Raw genomic sequence first — 20,670 nt, forward strand, 5'->3', positions numbered from 1 at the left:
GACACAGACATACACACACACGCTTTCAGTTTTTTTTTGTTACAAATAAAAATGTTCCCTACAAGCGAGGCCATTTCTGAACAGCATGTTAACTAATTAGCAACTTTGCTCTAGTTCAATCCTGTAAGTAGCACAGTATCCACTTCTGCTCTCTGACAGTATGGTGTCAAACTCAAATAGAAATGGTTTCATATTGACTTAGAAAATCACCAATGCACATTACCTAATCTAAATATTGAATCACTTCTGAACAATGATTTAAAAATAGCAAAATAATAAGAGTCTTAACTCTGAAAGTGAGAGCATCTATAAAACTTACTTTCCTTGTTAAAACAAAGCATTTTGTTTTCTGATACCATGATCCTCTCCAATAATGTTTCCCTTCATAATTAATTGCTTGTATTATTAGGACAAGAAACACAAAACAGGTTCAAAAACTACTTTATATATCAACCGTGACTAACAGAATACTTAACATTCTGTCCCCATGGCCTAAGAGGAAGGAAACCCATATCAATTCACAATGGAAATGTCAAGCAAACTCTGCTACAGGAAGCTGCGAGAAATAATTCTTAAGAAGTCAACTGACTTATACAAACTGTATCTGTAGCCACAACAAAACTAGATCAAAATTATTCAGTTGTTTCAATTGACTGAACTCATAAATATCTGTTGAGAAATCAAGGTTCTTTTATAGGTGAAGGTGATGTCAATGAAACTTTGGAATCACTTTCTTGTAGTGAAGGTGAATTGAACCAGGTCATTCGTACCCACTCTTGGCTTGGTCTTCCTTTAAGAAATGGGACTCCAACATAGGACAACCAGGGTAAAATTTCTGCATGTTTTTTCTATTTTGCAAAAAACTCTGACATTCAAACAGCTTTTCCAATCTGTCTAAAAAATAGTTATGGCAGTTAAAAAAAAAGCTAATGTGATTTTAGATTGCATTAAAAGAGGGAAAATGTTCAGAATGAAGTCAGTTACTGTTATTCTGTCATGGCTGGACAAACATGCAGAATATTATGTTTAGTCCTGACCTCCCCAGTTGGTAAAAAGCTTATTTAAATAGGATTTAGTTTGTGCCTTTCCTCACATAGTAGAGGACCTGGAGATGTTTAGGTTGGAGAAGACTTAGGTCAGGACATGATGCAAGACCATCTGTTTTGATGGTAGTATATGAGATTTTCCCACCTCACATGCAGTTGAAATCTTTTATATATATTTATATATATATATATAATATATATTTATCATATATTATTTATTTTATTTTATTATATATTAATTATATATATTTACCCATCAAAAATGTCAGTGTTATCTCTGTTTTCAGTACACCCAGTTCTTTACACATAATAAGCTTTTAATAAACAGTCACTTATTCAACAGTTCATTTGATTTGCAGGTACTTCATAGTGCAGGAGATAGTGTGTTGGACTTGAAATTAGGAGTTCAAATTCTGTCTCAGACAGATCTCTCAGTCTCAGTTTCCTCATGAAAAATGGTGATAATAATAACACCCACCTCACAGGATGGTTGTGAAGATCAGGTAAAATTCTATATTAAAGTATTATATAGATGCCAGTTACTATTATTAGGAAAAACTTCAGACTTGTTTTGGGGCAGAACTAGGAACAATCAAAAGAAGCTACTACGAGACAGATTTAGGCATGATGTAAGGGGAAACTTCCTAACAATTAGTACTACTGAAATGGGCTACCTTGAGACGGAGTGAGACCTTACCAGATCTCTCAAATATAGGCTGGATAACTACTTGTCAGAGATGTAGAGAGGATTTTAAATCACAATGATGTAGATGACCTTGGATGTCATTTCCAATTTCAACTGGCTATATAATATAAGAATGCTATTCGCATGGCTTTGCTTTTAAATAGATGCTTTATTGATTTTTTTACATTGCTGTCACATCTCAATAATTCCTTCTTTCACCCCAATTTACCCCTCCCTTGTAAACAAATAAGCATATTTAAGCAAAACAAAATGACACATCAGCTGTATCTGACAAAAATACAAGTCGCATTTTGTACATAGTCCAAAACATCCCTGGAGGGAGGTGTGTTTCACAGGCAGTACTCTGCATTGCACTGATCAGACTTCCAGTCTTCTGGGGTCATTTTCCTTTATATTTCCTTCATATTACTATAGTAATTAAGCATTAAATCTTTTCCTTCTGCTAACTCCTTTCTGCATCAAATCGAGAAAGTCATTCCAAGTCTGTCTGAATTTTTCATACTTGCAGTTTCTTATGGCACTCTAATATTTCATCACATCAATACAACAAAATTTGTTCAGCCATTCCCCAATTTATGGGCATCCAGACTGATTTGAATATTTTTGCTACCACAAAACTGCAGCTATACTATTATTTGTCCATCTAGGATCATTCCTTTTTGTCTTTGACCAACTTGGGGTATATGCAAAGTAGTGACTATTGGGTCAAAAATTATGTAGAGTATAGTGACTCTGTAATATAGAGTATCATGGTTCCAAATTGTTTTCCAGAATGGTTGGTTGTACCAATTCACAGCCACACTACCATTACTTTTGGAGGCTTTTTTCCACACAATCCTTTTAGAATTACTATTTTCATCAAGTGGTGAGGTATGAAGTTTAAGAAATATTTTAATCTATAATTTTTCATTATAAGTAATTTGAAGCATTCTTTCAAGTGGTTGGTGGAAAATATTTATTATTTTGGAAAGTGTTCTTATCTTTTGAGCACAAAGCTATTGGGGAATGGCTTTCAAGCTTTACATATGTGCACTAATTCCTTTCATTTCTTGTATCAGACATTTATCAAAAACATTTCATGTTAAAATTTTTTTCACATTAAAATTCTGATATGCAACTTTTATACTTCTCCATATTTCAGCAGCATATAATATAGAGCAGAAGCTGAAGGTCACAAATAGTACAAGGACTAGAGAAAACATGGTTCTACACGGAACTAAGAGTTATTCCTTGACACAGAGCAGGTTGGTTTTATTTTCAAGACACAATGATACATAGGGACTCAGTGAAAGCCTCTCCAGTCCCACATATACTGTTCCCTATGTGTTTGGCAAGATATTCCTGAAATTCACTGCAGCCCTTACAAATACGTGCTAATATAATACAGAATTTGAGTGATTTTATCAGTGACAAATTTCAAAACTCTCCCATAACATAATGGATGGTCCCATAAGCTGCTACAAGGCAAAAAAAGAAATATTCATTACCTGGTGGTCAACCTTCTAGTGATGAGCCTCCTTGAACTTGACTAGACTGGACCTCAGGCAACAGAGCAAGAGTCTGTTGTTGGGCTCATACCTGAAGCCTTTACAACTTGGTAGAACCTGTCAGAGGCTGTGCTCTGATGGTATAACCATTAAAAATTCAGGACTACCTCCAGTCAACGAGGAGGCGCTACATTAGAACTTAAGTAGACAATAACCCAGACATACACACAATTTAAGATGGAAAAAAGCATATTTTAAGAGTCTGGTTGTATTAGATTGTGATTCTCTGATACCAACATCATAAAGGTTAGGGATAGAATAATTCCAATTTCTATACTTGTATTCAATTTTTGGTGTGATACAAAGAACTAAATACAGATCAATTGTCTTATCTTGGTCTTGGAGGGTGATCACACACCATTCATTTCTCTGGGTCTGTTTCATCATCTTTACAATAAGGAGATTAGACTATATGATCTCTAAGGTCCTTTCCAGCTCAAACATGAAATAGTGAACTCTATTCAATACTGCTTTTAAAAAAAATAAGTCTCTTCCACCCTTTCCCACAATATAGAAGGCACTTTGCTGTATATTTTCTCCAAAGATTTTGTAGTATGAAAAGTATAAAGACAAATATGCAGAATTAAGGGCCAAGTTTTAAAAATAGTTTGCTGTATTTTCTAAAGGGTTATAATTTTGCACTTTTGAAAATGACAAATCAAGAAAAATGAGGATCTTTACTTGGGAAACAGGGACCAGGAATAATATCTTTTTTAGGGGAGTCTTAAAATATTTCGCCCTTTATTAGATACCAATAAAGTTAACTTAAAAACAATATTATCTTCAAAATCACTTTTAAACTATTAGTTTTTACTACCTTTTTTCCCTACCAAACTTTCAAATAATGTATGATCTGTGATTCAAATGCTCATTCCAATGACACTGGAAAATACAGATGTCTTTTTCCCCTCCCTTTTAAGCCTAATATGAGAATCTCCTTTCTACAGAAGATAAACTACTGAGAACTGGCTTCCATGTCCATCAGATGCTGTCAAAAGTATAGCTGTCTGAATACTGTAGACAAAACATTTGGCTCACGGACTCAATTCTTCACGTTTCACTTGTATGTACGGTGTCACCACCTGAGACAGAGAGAAAGGGTTGGTTATATTCCTGGAAGCACATAGTTACTAAATTATGTACTTAAGAGAACGAACAAGTAAGAATATTGTATATATAAATTTATAAAAGCATTCTTCAAAATGAAGAGAAATATAATATTTCTTAATTAAAAGACAGATAAAACAGATGAAAAGGCCCTTTGACAACAACTTGACTCTGTATTTTATTTCGATGGGTACACTCCATTCATTGTCTGCATGAAACCAGGTTATGTCTCCATGGGTCATAGTCAGAGTTATAAAGCAACTAAATACGCTACTGCTTCCATGCCCTCCTTATTTCCTTACTTCGTCAGTCTCATCTGGCTCTTTCTCCTGATGCTCTCTTTCCCATCTCATTTCTTTCAACTCCTGTCTGTATTTCCGTTCAATGAACCGCTTCTGATGGGCCATCTGGGGAAAGTTATCTGACACAAGGAGAAATATTTTACATTTAAAAAAGAGCAACCACTAGTGCAGAGAATACTTCAATTTACTCCCCCCTCCCCACTTTTGTAAGGAAAGGAGAAAAAAAGCTAGTTTGTTATTTTCTCTCATTCATTCAGCACTCAAACAAATTGCGAAGTCCTGGATTATCTGACCATGATTTCAAGATGATTTTAACATCTGCTATTAACTGAGTATGAGAATCATCAAAGCAAATAAAAATGTTAAAATACACAGGCACAATTTGGGAATTATCCCTTTCACATGCTTTAAAATCACTCTTCTAGCAACAAGTGCTTTACAGGGAAAACTAAAGGACACACTGAAGTGGTACATAGGGTATTGTGAAAGACAGTCTATACTATAATTCCTGAAAAAATAAATGGCTCACACTATCATGCTGTTATTTGTGGAGAACTGGAGTTTTTGAAAGCAGCAGAAAAGCTATTTGGCTAGGCAGTCGGACCACAAAAACTCATTCTAACTAGCCAAGTAACAAGAAAATGAAAGAATATATCAAGATAGAAGTAAAAAAAAGTTCACTTCTTACTTTTGGAAAAAAAGAAATAGGAATAGAATGCACTTCCCTGAATACTGTAGTACAGCTCCACTTCAGAATATCTCTAAGAAGGGGGAACCAACCACAACCCTTACCATTTTGGGACAGTTTTAACTGTTAGGAAGTTTTCCTGGACATTGCTAAGGTGGTGTTTTTGCAATCTCTACCCATTGTTCCTGGTTCTGCTTCTGGGGTCAAATACAACAAATCTAATTCTTACTCTAAATGATAACCTTTTAAATATTTGAAGACAGCTATCTCCCTGAGGGCCAGCTGTCCTCCTGAGTCTTCTCTTTTCCAGGCTACTTTCTTAGTTCTTCAATTTACCTTCATATGATACAGACTCAAGCCCATTGATGTTTCCGGGTCCCCTCCCACACACACCCTCCAGCTTATCTAGCTCCTTAAACTCTGGCGCCAAGAACTGAACACACTATTTTATATGAAATTTGATGAGAATGCAGTGCAGCATAAAGCTATGCCTCTCTTCATTTACACCAAGTATTCACTGCCCTTTTTGGTTGTCCTATCATACTGCTGAAATATACTGAATTTATGGGTTACTAAAATTGCCAGATCTATTTTATACAAAAACTTAACTATGCCTCCCCGACATTAGAGTTGTGAGGCTGATTTTCTGTGTCCAAATATAAAATTTACATTTATCCCTGCTGAATTTCATATTACTAGATCCAGTTCAGATATTTTTGGATTCTGAGTTATTCAGTGTAATGAATATTTCCTCCAGCTTTTGTTACCTGAACACGACAATCCTACGTTCTATGTCTTCATCCAAGTCACTGATTAAAAATGTTAAACAGTAAAGGGTCAAGTATAGATCCCTGTGGTAAGTGCTCCACTGGCGATCTCCTGGAACAGATACTGAACTATTAACAACTCCTTTGTGAGTTTGCTTCTTCAACTTGTTCTAAATCCATCTAAACTGTATAGTTCATTATCTTTCCATTTTCTCCCCATGAACTGTAAAAGATGTTCTATTAAAATGATCCAATTGTCTATGAGCCATGCTTGTCTTTCTCAGATCACAGGAAATATTCCCATGCTTGAGGATCCTGTGTTAGGCACTTACAGTTTCTAAAACTTTACTTCCTGCTTCATTTACTCTGAGTATTTACAACTAATGAATTTGGGTTGCAATTTCAAACTCTGAAAGCAGATCTAATATATGAGATACTTTACTTAAGCTGAACTATTTCAAGCTTAAATTAATTGGACCTGTAATATGTCAATTCAATTTCAAAATCTGAAATTTATATGTTTCATTCAAGGAAGACAGGTAGCTCAATGGATGGAGTATTAGTTCTGGAGTCAGGAAGACCTGAGTTCAAATCAGAACTTTTTAGCTGCATGACTCTGGGCAAGTCACTTAACCTGCTTGCCTTCATCCACTGGAGAAGGAAATGGCAAACCACCACATTATCTTTGCCAAGAAAATCCTATGGACGGCACTGGGGTGTTATGGTCCACAAGGTCATAAAGAGTTAGACAACAACAAATATTTAATTATAGTAGGAGATACTTACATACCAATGGATCAACTCTTATGTTTACTGTGGTACAGGGAAAATATGCCATTTTGTAGTCTCAGAAATACTTCTTGGAAGAGCAATTAAATCAATTTCATCTTCCTTTTGTTCTATCTCAGGGCAAAGCTGATTCAGCTAATGGCTATGCTACATCAGGATTCTTAAGGCTTATAAGCAAGAATCAGAGAATATATACCAGAGTTGGCTGATTACCATGTTTTGCAGGATAAAACAAATTTTTACAAGATCATGTTAAGAAAAAAATCCAGAATATACTTTAAAAGGAGCATATGCTAATATTTATACTGATTACTTTAAACCCATATTTATGCTACATATTTCAAGATAAACAGTTACAAAGAAAAAAGACAATGCTGTTGTTGTTCTGTTCTCTGCTTTCCTTTCTATAAAACTTTAAGTTTATTGTGAACTTATAACACCAAAGATATGGGGATCACCTTACATTTTTCAAGGGCATCCATTGCAGCTCCCATTTCTGCTTGCTGAATACTATTAAAAAAGAAAGAAAAGTTGAAGTACTATCTAAAAATTAAACAACATTTTCCAGGAACATATGTAGACCTACAAAATAACAATAATGGCTTTCATATGTAGCTTTTGGAATTAGTTATATAGGATATATGTATGTGTGTGTATGTGTGTAATTTATAGTTATATAGGATCAAAGAGGTAGAGCTGGAAGGGACCTTATAGGTCCTCAAGCCCAGGGTTACATTTTTTATTAACTCCAGATATCTGCAGGGACAATATTTTCTAAAATGATCTGTCATTAATTTGCATGTTGCCCTTGTGACTTATCCTCTCCTCTGATTTAATGAACTACTGTAGAGGAGTGAGAATATGTCTGCTTCCACCCTCACTCCCAGCTCCTACCACCAAGTATGCATTTTCATTCTCAAGACTGTCTTTTCTAGTTCAGAGTTTAGGTTCATTAGTCTAGCATTAAGCAAGAAAGTTTACTCTGCCATAACCCATGCCAAATCTATTTAGTAGTTAAAAATATCAAAACTGGATCTCTTGAAGATGGCAAGGAGATTAGAGATTATCCACACTTACCTAATCCCCACATTTTATAACTAAGACAACTGAGACCCAAAAAGGTAAAGTGCTATTGCCCAGGGTTTGACCAGTTAGTTGAAAAACTGTAGCTAGAACTCAGGTTACCTGAGTTCCAGGCTAGTACTTCTGGGACATACTATGTAACCCTTAGAATTGTTAACTAGGGGCCTCTTAAATAAAGGAAAGGTCTTTTAAATCTAAAAGCCAGAACAAAAAAAACTATTTTCTCCCTACCTTGGTCCTTTACCACAGCCTATTCTTTCCCCTTTGAAGTAAACAGCTACAGTATAAGTTCTTGCGTGAGACGGCCCCACTGTCTGAAGAGTCCTGAGAAAGAGAGATATATTATTTTTAACAGTCTCCTCTCAAGTGAAAATTACATAGCACTCCAAGAGCAAACAACTACTCAGCACCTGAGTGGGGGAGATAGCAATAAGAGAGATGGTGAAGGAGTAAGGGTTAAAAGTAGGTATTTGTGGGGCAATAAATTAACAAAGATTCAGAGTTTTTTTTTTTATGAAATAAGAAAAATTCTGTTTGAAATGTTTTTCTCTAAAACTAGATCTTAGGAAATATCTCTCAACCATCTAAAATTCAAGATATATAGGAAATAACAAAAATATATGAAATCAAAGGCCTACATCCAAATTCTAAGTGGTCAAAGGATATGAACAAATAGTACTCAAAAGAAGCATTACAAACTATTAAGAATCACAAGAAATATTACTTCAAATCATTAATATAAAATAAATGCAAATCAAGACAACTATTAGGTTTTACCTAACACCCAGAACTGCAGCCAAGATTGGAAGGATCAATGTTGGAAGGAAGAGAGAGGAAAAAGATACTCTGCTGGTAGAACTGTGAATGGTCCAACCTTCCTGGAAAGCAATCTGGAATTATACTAAGAGAATAATGAAATGGCCATACCTTTTGACCCAGAGATCCCACTGCTAGGTATATGCCACAAGAAGGTCAAAGACAGAAAGAAAATTCACATATATAACACATATTCATTCGCAGCAACATTTTTTGGGGTAGCAAAGAACTGGAAACAAAGTAAATGGCCATTTATTGGGGAGTGGATGAATAAACTATGGTACGTGAATGTAAGGGAATATTATCACACAATGAATATAACAAATATATATGTAAAATAATGCCAGATGAAGTAATCAGAATCAAGAAAAGAATGTGCACAATGACTACAAAAATGAAAATGGGAATAACAAAATGAAACTGAACGTAGTGTAATTATAATAGCCAAAGCTGGCCATGATAAGAGATGAGAAAATGTACTTCTTTGCCCTGCTTTGCAGAGATGGGAGGACTAATGCTAGGGAAGACTTCAAAGGCCTTCACAAACCTGGTTGCTTTACTGGTTAGTTTTATTGAATGTCCTTTTCCCTCAACTCTGGTTCTGTTTTTGTTTTAATTTGCAAAGCTTTATTTATTTGTTTGTTTTTTAAAAGAGATGGCTCACTGGGTACAAGAAAGGGGAGAAATATATTCAGAAATGAAGTTGTTGCAAAAACAAAATAAAATATATTAAAAAATAAAATTGAAGCAAATAAGTAGACACATTAAAAAAAGTTGCAAGCAAAATAGATAAAAGAAATTCTAAATCATAGGATCACAGATCTAGAACTAGAAAAGACGTCATTATAGATCAACAGTTCATTATATATGAGGAAAATGAAGCATAGAAAAAATAAGTGATTTAATAAGATTGCACAAGTACTAAGCTACATAGGCAGGATCTAGTTGCTATTTTTAAGCTCTGCCTACCAGGCATAATACCTACTAGGTGTTATGTTTTCAACAAAAATTAATCTTTTCAGTTTATCTGTAAAATGTTAAATACTAAATTCTAAAAAAATTAGAAAAGAATTCACTAGTAATATTCTAAATTCTAAAAAATTTAGAAGAGAATTCACTAGTAATATACTTGAAACCTTGCCTGTAAGATTTCACTTCCTTCTCAGGTTCTTTTGACTATCTGGACATATTATCAGAAAGATCAAAGCAATTTAACTTCTGAATCATCTGATAACTTTTTGAAGAAAAAACATTATGGCAATCCAACATATAAAATAAATCTACTATATGCTTCAAAGACATAGTGCAGATTCGAAATGCAACAGAAAAGATAAACTGAAGGAGGGAATTAAAAGTAGTCAAAGAAAATAGCAAATACAAAATGATCCTTAAACTCTGTATCAGTTCATCATCTTGATAAAACCATATCATATCTTTTATTTTCAACATGGGGGGATTTGTGAGTAGGGATGATAATTTCCTTTGTTTTTATTCACAATGGAGAATGAAAATAGCAAGCTTTCCCTGGATAACAAAGAAAAAAATGGACAAGCTCTTTAAGGAACATATTATCACCACATGCTTCCATTAAATAGGATCACTAATTCAGAGCTAGAAGGGACCTCAGACACCATCCAGTCCAATTCTCTTTTTACAGATGAGGAAACTGAGGTCCAGAGTTATGCAGACAATAGTTGCAATATAGGCATATTAACCCAGATGCCTATACTCCAAATGCAACTTTATCAGCTTGCTTTTGTGGAATCATAATCATCACTTAAATGAGAAAACATTCTGAACTTCCTATGTCATATTTTGTACTATCATTACATCCATCAGGCACAGTTTAGTTTTTTTTATCCTCAGAATGAATCAAACACTCTTTCACAGGGGCAATTTTCTGACATTGACACCCAGTTTTCATTTATAATGCGTCTGCTATACAATTTTGTTATTCTATCTCTGTTCCTCAGGTTTTTTCTTTATGGAATGAAGGTCAATTAGCCAGTTAGTATAGTCTTTTGTGATATCCAAATGAAAGGATATCCTATAAGCATCTTGGAGAGCAATGTAAAACACATAGATGAAGTTCTGAAAAGTTTCTTTAAATAACATAGAGGTTTTGTGGTATTAAAAATTTATGGAGTATTCTTTATATAAATACATTCTGTTTTAGCATATAAATTGGAGTAAAATAATAAAAATGCTTTAAAAAAAGTGGACACACTTCAAAGTACTGTCTTTGCTCAAAATTTTTCTTAGTATTTCTTTGGATTTTCCTTTAGTGCCTATATATGAGCCATAAAAACAAACCAGTCATTACTTTATAATCACACCTTTTTTTGACCGCAAGTGCTACTGTGCAGTTTGAACAATGAGTCATTCAAAAGCCCTGTCTTTTTTCTCTTTTCAGAAAAATTCAACCCAAAGGAACAAAAATTTGTCATCACTGAAGATGTCAATAGTTGAAGAAAAAGAACGAGTCATATTTAGCATACTGTGGGTCTCAATGGCAACTGAAGAACTACTTTAGAGTAGAAGATGAATGCTGTTTGGGGATAAGACCAAGGTTAAGTAACAGACCTACAAACCTACAAATATCTTAATAGTCAAAAGAATGTGACACAAGCCCTGAAGGTAATTCCGAAAGAAGAGTTCCAAGGATGCTGTCTAAGCAATGGTAGCATGTTTCAGATGGGCTAAAGAGAACAATTATTATCTGGATGTACAAATTCAGCTCTGTTAGACTATTAAATCATTTTACAGTTGTATCTACAATACACACAGAAGGCAAGTGTCTTTTAATAAATATATAAGCAATACATACATACAAAACAGAAATTACATAGAATAGTTTATAGCTCAGCAACAACTAAAAAGAATGTAATGGAAATGAATATCCAAATATTACCTGGAAAAAACTACATGTAAGATTTTCTTATCTCTATGTAAGAATAATAAAATTTTAGAACATAAAGAGAACTTTAAAATCACCTAGTTCACACCTTTATTTTACCCATAAGACAGTGTGAGTCAGAAAAGTTAAGTGACCTGACAACCACAGCAGGCTGGGCTGGAGTCAGACCCAGGTTTCCAGACAGTCACATCTACTGCCCTTTCCACTGAAAAGTGATGTATAATTTTACCATGGTCACATGAAATATTTTCTAAATCAGGATAATCAAGTCTGAGTGCTCCATGTGCAAAGATCATGGTCTATAGGTTATAGCTTACTTACTTATATAGAGGAATGTCGGGCTCTTTTCCCTCTGTTCTAAGGGTCAGGCAGCACTGCTGAAGTTGGGATTTAGGATCATTCCAATCCTGATTCAAAATGAACTCCTGCAGTAAGTCCCCAAAAGACTATTCAATAATGGTTTTGGCATCACTGACTATTAAAATAACAAACTAAAAGAATATCATTAGTTAAAAATTTTTCAAGAACTAACCTTTAGCCTTGGAAAGAAGCACACATTCATGAAAGTGTGAACATATTCCAAATCCTTATCAATGTATAGTGCAGCAATAAATGCTGAAAAAGAGAATATTTAAAAGGGTATTTTAAATAAAACTAAGTTACCATCATTTATCAATGAGTCTAGATCATTAAAAATTCTTGGCTCTCTTTTTCCAACGATGCCACTTCCCTTCTCTTAGAACAGAAAGCAAGTATTTTTTAAACCCTAACTACAAGGAACAGTTAGGAAGTGTGAAGAGTGGTTAAAGTATTTCTGTAAATATCACCCTAGTGTAAACTAGTGAAGAAAAAGGAACCAGTTATGTTTGATACACAATGGGTCTCAGAGCAACTAAAGAGCTAAAGAAGATGAATGCTATTTGGGGATAAGACTAAGGTTAAGTAACAGACCTGCAGACCCACAAATATATTAACAAACACCTTAAAGTTGTTCTTCAAACTCTCATATGTCCTAAAATAGCAATGGGAATTTATGACACTAATATTTTGTGGATCCAAATGGTGATATTAAAGTCATCTGCTTGCTCTAGACTCTAAGTTTTCTATCTACATGTTTAAGGACCATATGCTGAAATGGGCAATCAATAAACTAAATGTAAACAAAAGCTTGACTCACTGATTAAAGTAAAATAATACTAATTTTGAAAGTCCAGGAGTTTTAGTAGTTTAAAAAATGACATTAAAATGTTAGTTTTAAAATCTAACCTTTACAGAATATTTTATTAGGGAAAAGTAATTTTAAAAACATCTTTCACTGAGTTAAGAAAAACAGTGCCAGTGATTTTTAACTTTTCCAAATCAGTAAAGTTTTACTTTTAAAATTTCTTATTTGGCTGTTTGTTTTTTGTTTTTTACTTTGCAAATGGACCCATTTCTTTTTGTGGTCCATGACATACTGTTAGTTTCAACTGTTACTACATTACACATCACAAAGATACAGACATGCTGTAATCAAATATCTCCTTAGTTCAAGCAATACTTTAAAAAACATGGAAATTCAGCATAAAGAATTTAAGCAGCACTGTAACTTGAAAATATAACACAATATAAATAATAACATCTTTATTTTTTGTTAATTGGATGCAAAGTGCAATAAAAGTTCACTGTGAGCCTTTCTACCAAAACAACAATTTATCAATCACAATCTAACAAGAGGCTTTAGAATTTAATGAATAAATAAATGTTCTTTGGTACCCTATAATGAGAAGACAACTAATGATTCTTTAGTGCAAAAAGGATTATGCTTTAGAATTCTACAGCTCTATATTTTCTTACCCAATTTTATATAAAAATGAACAATAAACAGACCTAAAAAGAAAATCTAACTGAAATTATAACACTATGATTAACAATCTTATAATTCCAAATTATTCTCTAACAAACATTAGGGAAAAAGCATGATAAGAAGAACACATCAGCCTAAAAGTGGATTATAGCTTTTATCTGATTTAACCTTTTCAACTTGAAAAATAAAGATTAGGTAAAGGTTTCATTCTGAATGGACTCACATTCCAAAAGATCGGCCAAGGTTTTAGTACGTAGAGCAACAGGTCTCTTGGTCTTGTCATTAGTGATGGCATATTCCTGCATGCCCAGCTCTTCTGCTACTTTTGCTTGTGTTCTGTTATTCACCAAGGAACTGCGTAACAGCTGGCCCAAAGACAGAAACAACTTTAAAGGATAAATTATTTCTTCTTTTTCCCTTGAAGTCCTTATTGTCATTGTGGTCCCACTGAGCACAGTGGCACTAAGGGGCTTTTATGGCTGTTTTATACCATAATTCTGTCTTCAGATGTGTCCAACTTCCTTGTAATTATTAAGCTAGAATTCCCAAACCCATCTTAACTTATTTAAAATTTCAGTTTATTCTGCTTCTCCAGATTAACAAGTTATTCTGTCATCACCATATAAAATGGAACCATCTACTTATTTTTAGTAACAATAACCCCAAAAACCCACATATAAATATGTTAAGATTTTTTTTAAGGCACTAAAAATCTGAATTTAACTATCTTTCATTCTTGATGTGATGTGAACTCAGTTAAATCCTTCTGAGAAGATATTTAGCGGAGAAGACATTCTTAGGAGAATTCCTAAGAGGAGGTACTTGAAGTAGAAAGAACAACTACTATACTCTATATAAGAGATAATGAATGAGGACTTGGCTTGCTAAAGTGGTCTACTTTGTGAGTGGTGAGAAGAGGGAGGACATGAGAGCTCTTGGGGGGGAAAATTGAAAGATTTGGAAACTGAGTAGATAATAAAGTAAGGAACAATGAAGTGTAGAAGATAATGTGGGCAGCATGAACATGGGAAACTAAAAGAATGTTAGTACGTTCAACAGAAATAGGGAAATGGAGGAGGGGTGTGAAGGAAAAAGTAATGAATTCTATTTTGTACCTCTTGAGTTTGAGAGGTCTCCAGGACATCTAATTTGAAATGTCTAACAGGTAGGCAATGATTCGTAGAGCTCAGGAGAGACTCAGGATGGATATGGGAGTTATGTCGATGAAATAATAAGTAAAAGTATGGGAACTAATGAAGTCATAAAAAGAGTGCCAAGAACAGCACCCTGAGTACTTTCATAGGGACTGTGCAGGATGTGAAATAACTGTCCAGTAAAGGAGTCTGAAGACTGTTCTGATAGGTAGGAGGACCAGGAAAGAGTGGTGTTATGCCAACTCAGAAAAGATGGTCAACAGTGCTAAATGAAGAGAAGTTAGGAAGTAAAAACTGTCCATCCAATTTGTAACAGGGAAGGGAGAAGGAAGGTGGAGAAAGAAAGGAAGAGACCTGGGGCCGTGTGTGTGTGTGTGTCTGTGTCTGCGTGTGTGTCTGTGTTCAATAATCTAATTTGTTAGGCCATAGTGGCATTCTTCTCTGAATTTCTCTGTAATTTCTGCTGCCAAAGAGAAATGATCTACCAAAGAGGACCATCTAGTGTAAAACATGAAAACTGCAAATTGTGATTTGTAAGTCTGGAACTAGTAAGGAATTTAGCCCTTTGATTTTATAGTTGGGGAAAGTAAGGCACTGAGAGGTCAGAATACTTAAACTGAATGGAGATCCACTGATCACTACCTGGAAGAAATCCCAGGAGGGAAACTTACAGGCATACATCATAGCCACATTTCAAAGCTTCTAGGTTAAGGACAAAATATTGGAAGCAATAACAACAAAAAACCCAATTTAAATATAAGGGAGCTACAATAAGAATTACACAACACCTAGGAGCCTCTACATTAAGGGACTGTAGATTGTGGAATACTATATTCTGTACAGCAAAAGAGCTGGGATTACAATCAAGGTTAACTTACCCAGCAAAGTTAAGTGTAATCCTAAATAGAAAAAAAGAGCATTTAACAAACTCAAAGACTTTCAGATTTTGTGTGACAAAACCCCCAGAACTTAGGAGAAAATTCGACATATAACATCTAGAAGAAATATAAGGTCAACACTGAAAACCAATTACAAGGGACTCAACAAAGTCAAATTGTTTATTTTGTATATGTGATAATATTAGCAGTACTCTTATGATTGTCATTATTATCTGGGTAGTTTGAAAGAAAAATGTGGGCTGAGCTGAGTAGGATGGGTGGTTCTAAGAAAATAAAACTGCAGGGAGAGATAAAAAGGAGTAATTATCTCATACAAATAAGGCATAAAAGGAAAAATTGATACAGATGACACTAGTAGCAGGGAGGACAGGCAGTGCTAGAATCTTACTTCCACTGGAAATGGATTAAAGAAGAAACAACATATGTATCTAGAAGGGTATAAAAGTCTTCTAAACTCAGAGGGAGATAAGAGCGCAAGGGGATAGGGTCAGGGGGAGGACAAGTGAGGGACTCTTAGAGGGGTGAGTAGGTTAAGGAATAGGAGGGCAAGGTAGTAAGTTAGAAGTAAAGTAAAGGAGTGAGGAGGGATAGGGTAAACAGAGTGAGGATAGTGAGAAAAAATAGGAAGGAGGTAAATACACAAATCGTTATAGCTTAGAATGTGAATGGGACAAATTTACTCATAAAACACAAACAGTGGATTAAAAATTTGACTTCAACAATGTTACTTTGAGGAAATGTAAAAATGAGAGATATACATAAAGATAAAATAAATGGCAGGCGCAGAATTTGATATGTAAAAAAAGCAGGGGCAGTAATCATAATCTCAAAGTTAAAGTTAAAATAGATTTAATCAAAAGTGAAAAATAGAAACTACACTATGTCAGCAATAGTATTCAATATTGTTTTAGATATTTAAAATACCTAGACAGTATAAAATATCTGAATGTATACCTGCCAAAACAGACACAGGAACGATATGAAAAGAAACATAAAACACTTTTCATACAAATAAAACTCAGATTGTTTGTAGGTAGGTAAAGCCAATATCTTTAAAATGACAATTTTACCTAATCTATTATATTCAATCTTATTTTATTCAATTTTACCCAATCTATTTATTCAAAACCATCCTAATTAAATTACTAAAACATTATTTTACTGAGTTAGAAAAATAATAACAACGTTCATTTGGAAGAGCAAAGATCAGGAATTTCAAAGAAACCAGGGAAAAAAGATGTAAAGGAAGTAGATTCGTAAGAGTATTGTTGAAGTATGAAAAGGAAAATTTCAATTATTTTAAATTAAAATTTTCTTGTATAAATAAAACTTATGTAGCCAAGAACAGAAGGAATGAAGAAAATTGGAAAAAACTTTCATAGACAATATCTCAGATAGGATGTAACTGGGTTGGAATATTGCTGTGAGGTAGGAAATGATGATCTGGCTGATTTAGAAAAACATGGGAAAACATGGACTTAAGAAGGAAGATGCTATCACATTCAAAGAAACTGATGATGGGAGGAAACAAGCATAGTACAGGCTTACATATATATACGTATTATTGCATATATGTATATATGAGCAAGCTTATAGACATCTATGTATATTTATATATACCCACATTTAGCTGTAGCATTCTTGGGAGGGAGTAATAAATCAAAAAGCACACAGCAGAGAACAAAAGAAAACCAACAAGGAAGCAAAGAAAAGCTCGACAGCTTTAAACACAATGTTTATTTTTTAAAGTTTAACTATTTTCAGTTTTTTCAACATTCATTTCCACAAAATTCTGAGTTCCAAGTTTTCTCCCCATCTCTCCCCTTCCCCCATCCCATAACACCTTGCATTCTGATTACCCATTCCCTAAATATGCTCACCCTTCTATCACATCCCTCCCTTCCCTTATCCCCATCTTCTCTTTTTTCTTGTAGGGCAAGAGAAATTTCTGTACCCCGTTACCTGTATTTCTTATTTCCCAGTTGTATGCAAAAACAATTCTCAACATTCATTCCTAAAACTTTGAGTTCCAACTTATCTCCCTCCCTCTCTTCCTCCCCATCCATCCCCACTGAGAAGGCAAGCAATTCAACGTAGGCTATATATGTATAGCTATGCAAGACTTCCATAATAGTCATGTTGTACAAAACTAACTATAGTTCCCTCCATCCTATCCTGCCCCCCATTTATTCTCTTCGCCCTTTTGATCTTAACCCCTTCCCAAAAGTGTTTACTTCTAGTTACTCCCTTCTCCTATTTGCTCTCCCTTCTAACATCACCCTACCCCACTTGTCCCCTTCTCCCCTACTTTCCTGTGGTGTAAGATAGATTTTCACACCAAATTTAGTGAGAATATTATTCCCTCCTTAAGCCAAATGTGAAGAGAGTAAGCTTCACTTTTTCCCTCTCACCTCCTCCCTTTTCTCCTCCATTGAAAAAGCTTCATCTTGTCTCTTTTATGAGCGATAATTTGCCCCATTCCATTTCTCCCTTTCTCTTCCCAATATATCTCTCACCCTTTAATTTTTTTTAGATATCATCCCTTCTTATTCAACTCACCCTGTGCTCTGTGTGTGTATGTGTGTGTGTGTCCGTGTGTATCCCTCCAATTACCCAGGTACCAGATACTGAGAAAAGTCTCAAGAGTTACAAATATTATCTTTCCATGTATGAATGTAAACTGTTCAGCTTTAGAGAGTCCTTTATGATTTCTCTTTTCTGTTTACCTTTTAATCTTTCTCTTGATTCTTGTGTTTGAAAGTCAGATTTTCTATTCAGTTCTGGTGTTTTCATCAAGGATGCTTGGAAGTCCTCTATTTCACTGAATGACCATTTTTTCCCCCTAAAGTATTATACTCAGTTTTGCTGGGGAGGTGATTCTTGGTTTTAATCCTAGTTCCTTTAACTTCTGGAATATTATATTCCAAGCCCTTTGATCCCTTAATGTGGAAGCTGCTGCATCTTGTGTTATCCTGATTGTATTTCCAAAATATTCCAATTGTTCCTAGCTGCTTGCAATATTTTCTCCTTGACCTAGGAACTCTGGAATTTGGCTACAATATTCCTAGGAGTTTCTCTTTTTGGATCTCTCTCAGGAGGTGATCGGTGGATTCCTTCAATATTTATTTTTCCTTCTGGTTCTAGAATATCAGAACAGTTTTCCTTGATAATTTCATGAAAGATGATGTCTAGGCTCTTTTTTTGATCATGGCTTTCAGGTAGTCCCATAATTTTTAAACTGTCTCTCCTGGATCTATTTTCCTGGTCAGTTGTTTTTCCAATGAGATATTTCACATTATCTTCTATTTTTTCATTCTTTTGGTTTTGTTTTGTAATTTCTTGGTTTCTCATAAAGTCATTAGCTTCCATCTATTCCAATCTAATTTTTAAAGAACTATTTTCTTCAATGAGCTTTTGAATCTCCTTTTCCATTTGGCTAATTCTGCTTTTTAAAGCATTCTTCTCCTCACTGGCTTTTTGGACCTCTTTTGCCAACTGAGTTAGCCTATTTTTCAAGGTGTTATTTTCTTCAGCATTTTTTTGGGAGTCTCCTTTAGCAAACTGTTGACTTGCTTTTCATGATTTTCTTGCATCACTCTCATTTCTCTTCCCAATTTTTCCTCTACCTCTCTTACTTGATTTTCAAAATCCTTTTTGAGCTCTTCTGTGGCCTGAGACCATTGCATATTAATTTTGGATGTTTGGGATGCAGAAGTCTTGACTTTTATGTCTTCTCCTGATGGTAAGCATTGTTCTTCCTCATCCAAAAGGATGGGAGAAAATACCTGTTCACCGAGAAAGTAACCTAGAATCTTTTTTTTTTGCCCTTTTTTGGGCATTTTCCCAACCAGTTACTTGACTTTTGAGTCCTTTGTCAAGAGTAGGGTATACTGTAGGGACCTGTAAGATCTCAGTTCCTCCAAGGTGGCACAATTAAGAGAGAGGAGTTTATTCCTCCTCTGGCTTGTGCACTGGTCTGCCCAGAATCTGCAATTAGTTGAATTCCCTCTCCACAGCAGCTTCCAGTTCCTCCTCCTCATGCCACAGGCTGGCTCAGGGCTGAGAGTAAGATCAGCTGCTCAATTCCCCCTGGGGCTTTCGGTGGAGGCTCCAAAAATGGATGCTGTTACTGTAGTGGCTGCTGCAGGCTGGTCCAAACTGTGTGAAACCCTTCTCACTCAGATGGAGAAGCTTTCTCACTGACCTTTGAGGCTTTCTTTGGCATTTGTGGATTGAGGGATCTAAGATCCATTGCTGCTGGGAATTCCATTCCCAAGGCCTGTTCTGGTCCTGTTCCTGCCACTACTGAGTGGCTAGGGCTGGGTTGGGTTCCGTGGGCTGCGCTCTGCTCCATGCCCTGTGCTATAGACCTTTCCTGTCAGCCTTCTAGGCTACCTTGGGCTGGGAATCTCTTTCACTCTGTCGTTTTGTGGCTTCTGCTGCTCTAGAATTTGTTGAGAGTCATTTTTTACAGGTATTTTATGGGCTGTGGGGGAAGAGCTAAAGCATGTATGTCCTTCTATTCCGCCATCTTCTGTAGTATTTATCATATAAGTTTCCTTGAAATGGAAATATACTGTTTTATACTGAATCCTTTCTTATGATCTGCTGTGACCATGGCAATGGTTTTTTTTTTATTTTGTATTTAAGTTAAAATTCAAAAATTTGTAAATTTTGTAAAACTTTGTAAAAATTTACAAAAATAAAGGAACTGAAAGGAGGATATTAAAGTGAAAGTTATATCTCACAGAAGACAGAGTTTTTATTACAAAGGTTGCTTACTAGATCTTTAATAATCATTCAATAAAAGCTTGATAAATATAATGGACAGCTAGGTAATGCAGTAGATAGAATGTCTTCTGATTTGGAGTCAGAAAGACTAATTTTTCTGAATTCACTTAACCCTATTTGCCTCAGTTTCTAATCTGTGGGGAAAAAAAAAAAAGCTGGAGAAGAAAATGGCAAACCACCCTAGTATCTCTGCCAAGAAACCCCCTACTGGG

General features: G+C 34.9%; 1 protein-coding gene across 6 annotated transcripts in view; it reads right to left on the reverse strand.

Moving 5' to 3' along the window:
* Positions 1-1,880: 1,880 nt before the first annotated feature.
* DROSHA (drosha ribonuclease III) overlaps positions 1,881-20,670 on the reverse strand; it is a 119,106-nt gene continuing 100,316 nt past the window's right edge. For 4 of the 6 annotated variants that reach the window (XM_072605485.1, XM_072605487.1, XM_072605484.1 and 1 more), the window contains 7 exons: positions 13,838-13,979; positions 12,301-12,383; positions 12,090-12,193; positions 8,267-8,359; positions 7,416-7,462; positions 4,709-4,827; positions 1,881-4,381 (listed from right to left, as the gene is read on the reverse strand). In XM_072605485.1, coding sequence (XP_072461586.1) covers positions 4,334-4,381; positions 4,709-4,827; positions 7,416-7,462; positions 8,267-8,359; positions 12,090-12,193; positions 12,301-12,383; positions 13,838-13,979 — 636 coding nt within the window. In that variant the 3' untranslated portion in view covers positions 1,881-4,333. Of the gene's footprint in view, positions 4,382-4,696; positions 4,828-7,415; positions 7,463-8,266; positions 8,360-12,089; positions 12,194-12,300; positions 12,384-13,837; positions 13,980-20,670 lie in introns of those variants that run through there. The other 2 variants (XM_072605488.1, XR_011966293.1) reach the window with 2 other exon arrangements.

This window comes from Notamacropus eugenii, chromosome 4, assembly GCF_028372415.1.
Source record: "Notamacropus eugenii isolate mMacEug1 chromosome 4, mMacEug1.pri_v2, whole genome shotgun sequence".
NCBI lineage: Eukaryota > Metazoa > Chordata > Mammalia > Diprotodontia > Macropodidae > Notamacropus > Notamacropus eugenii.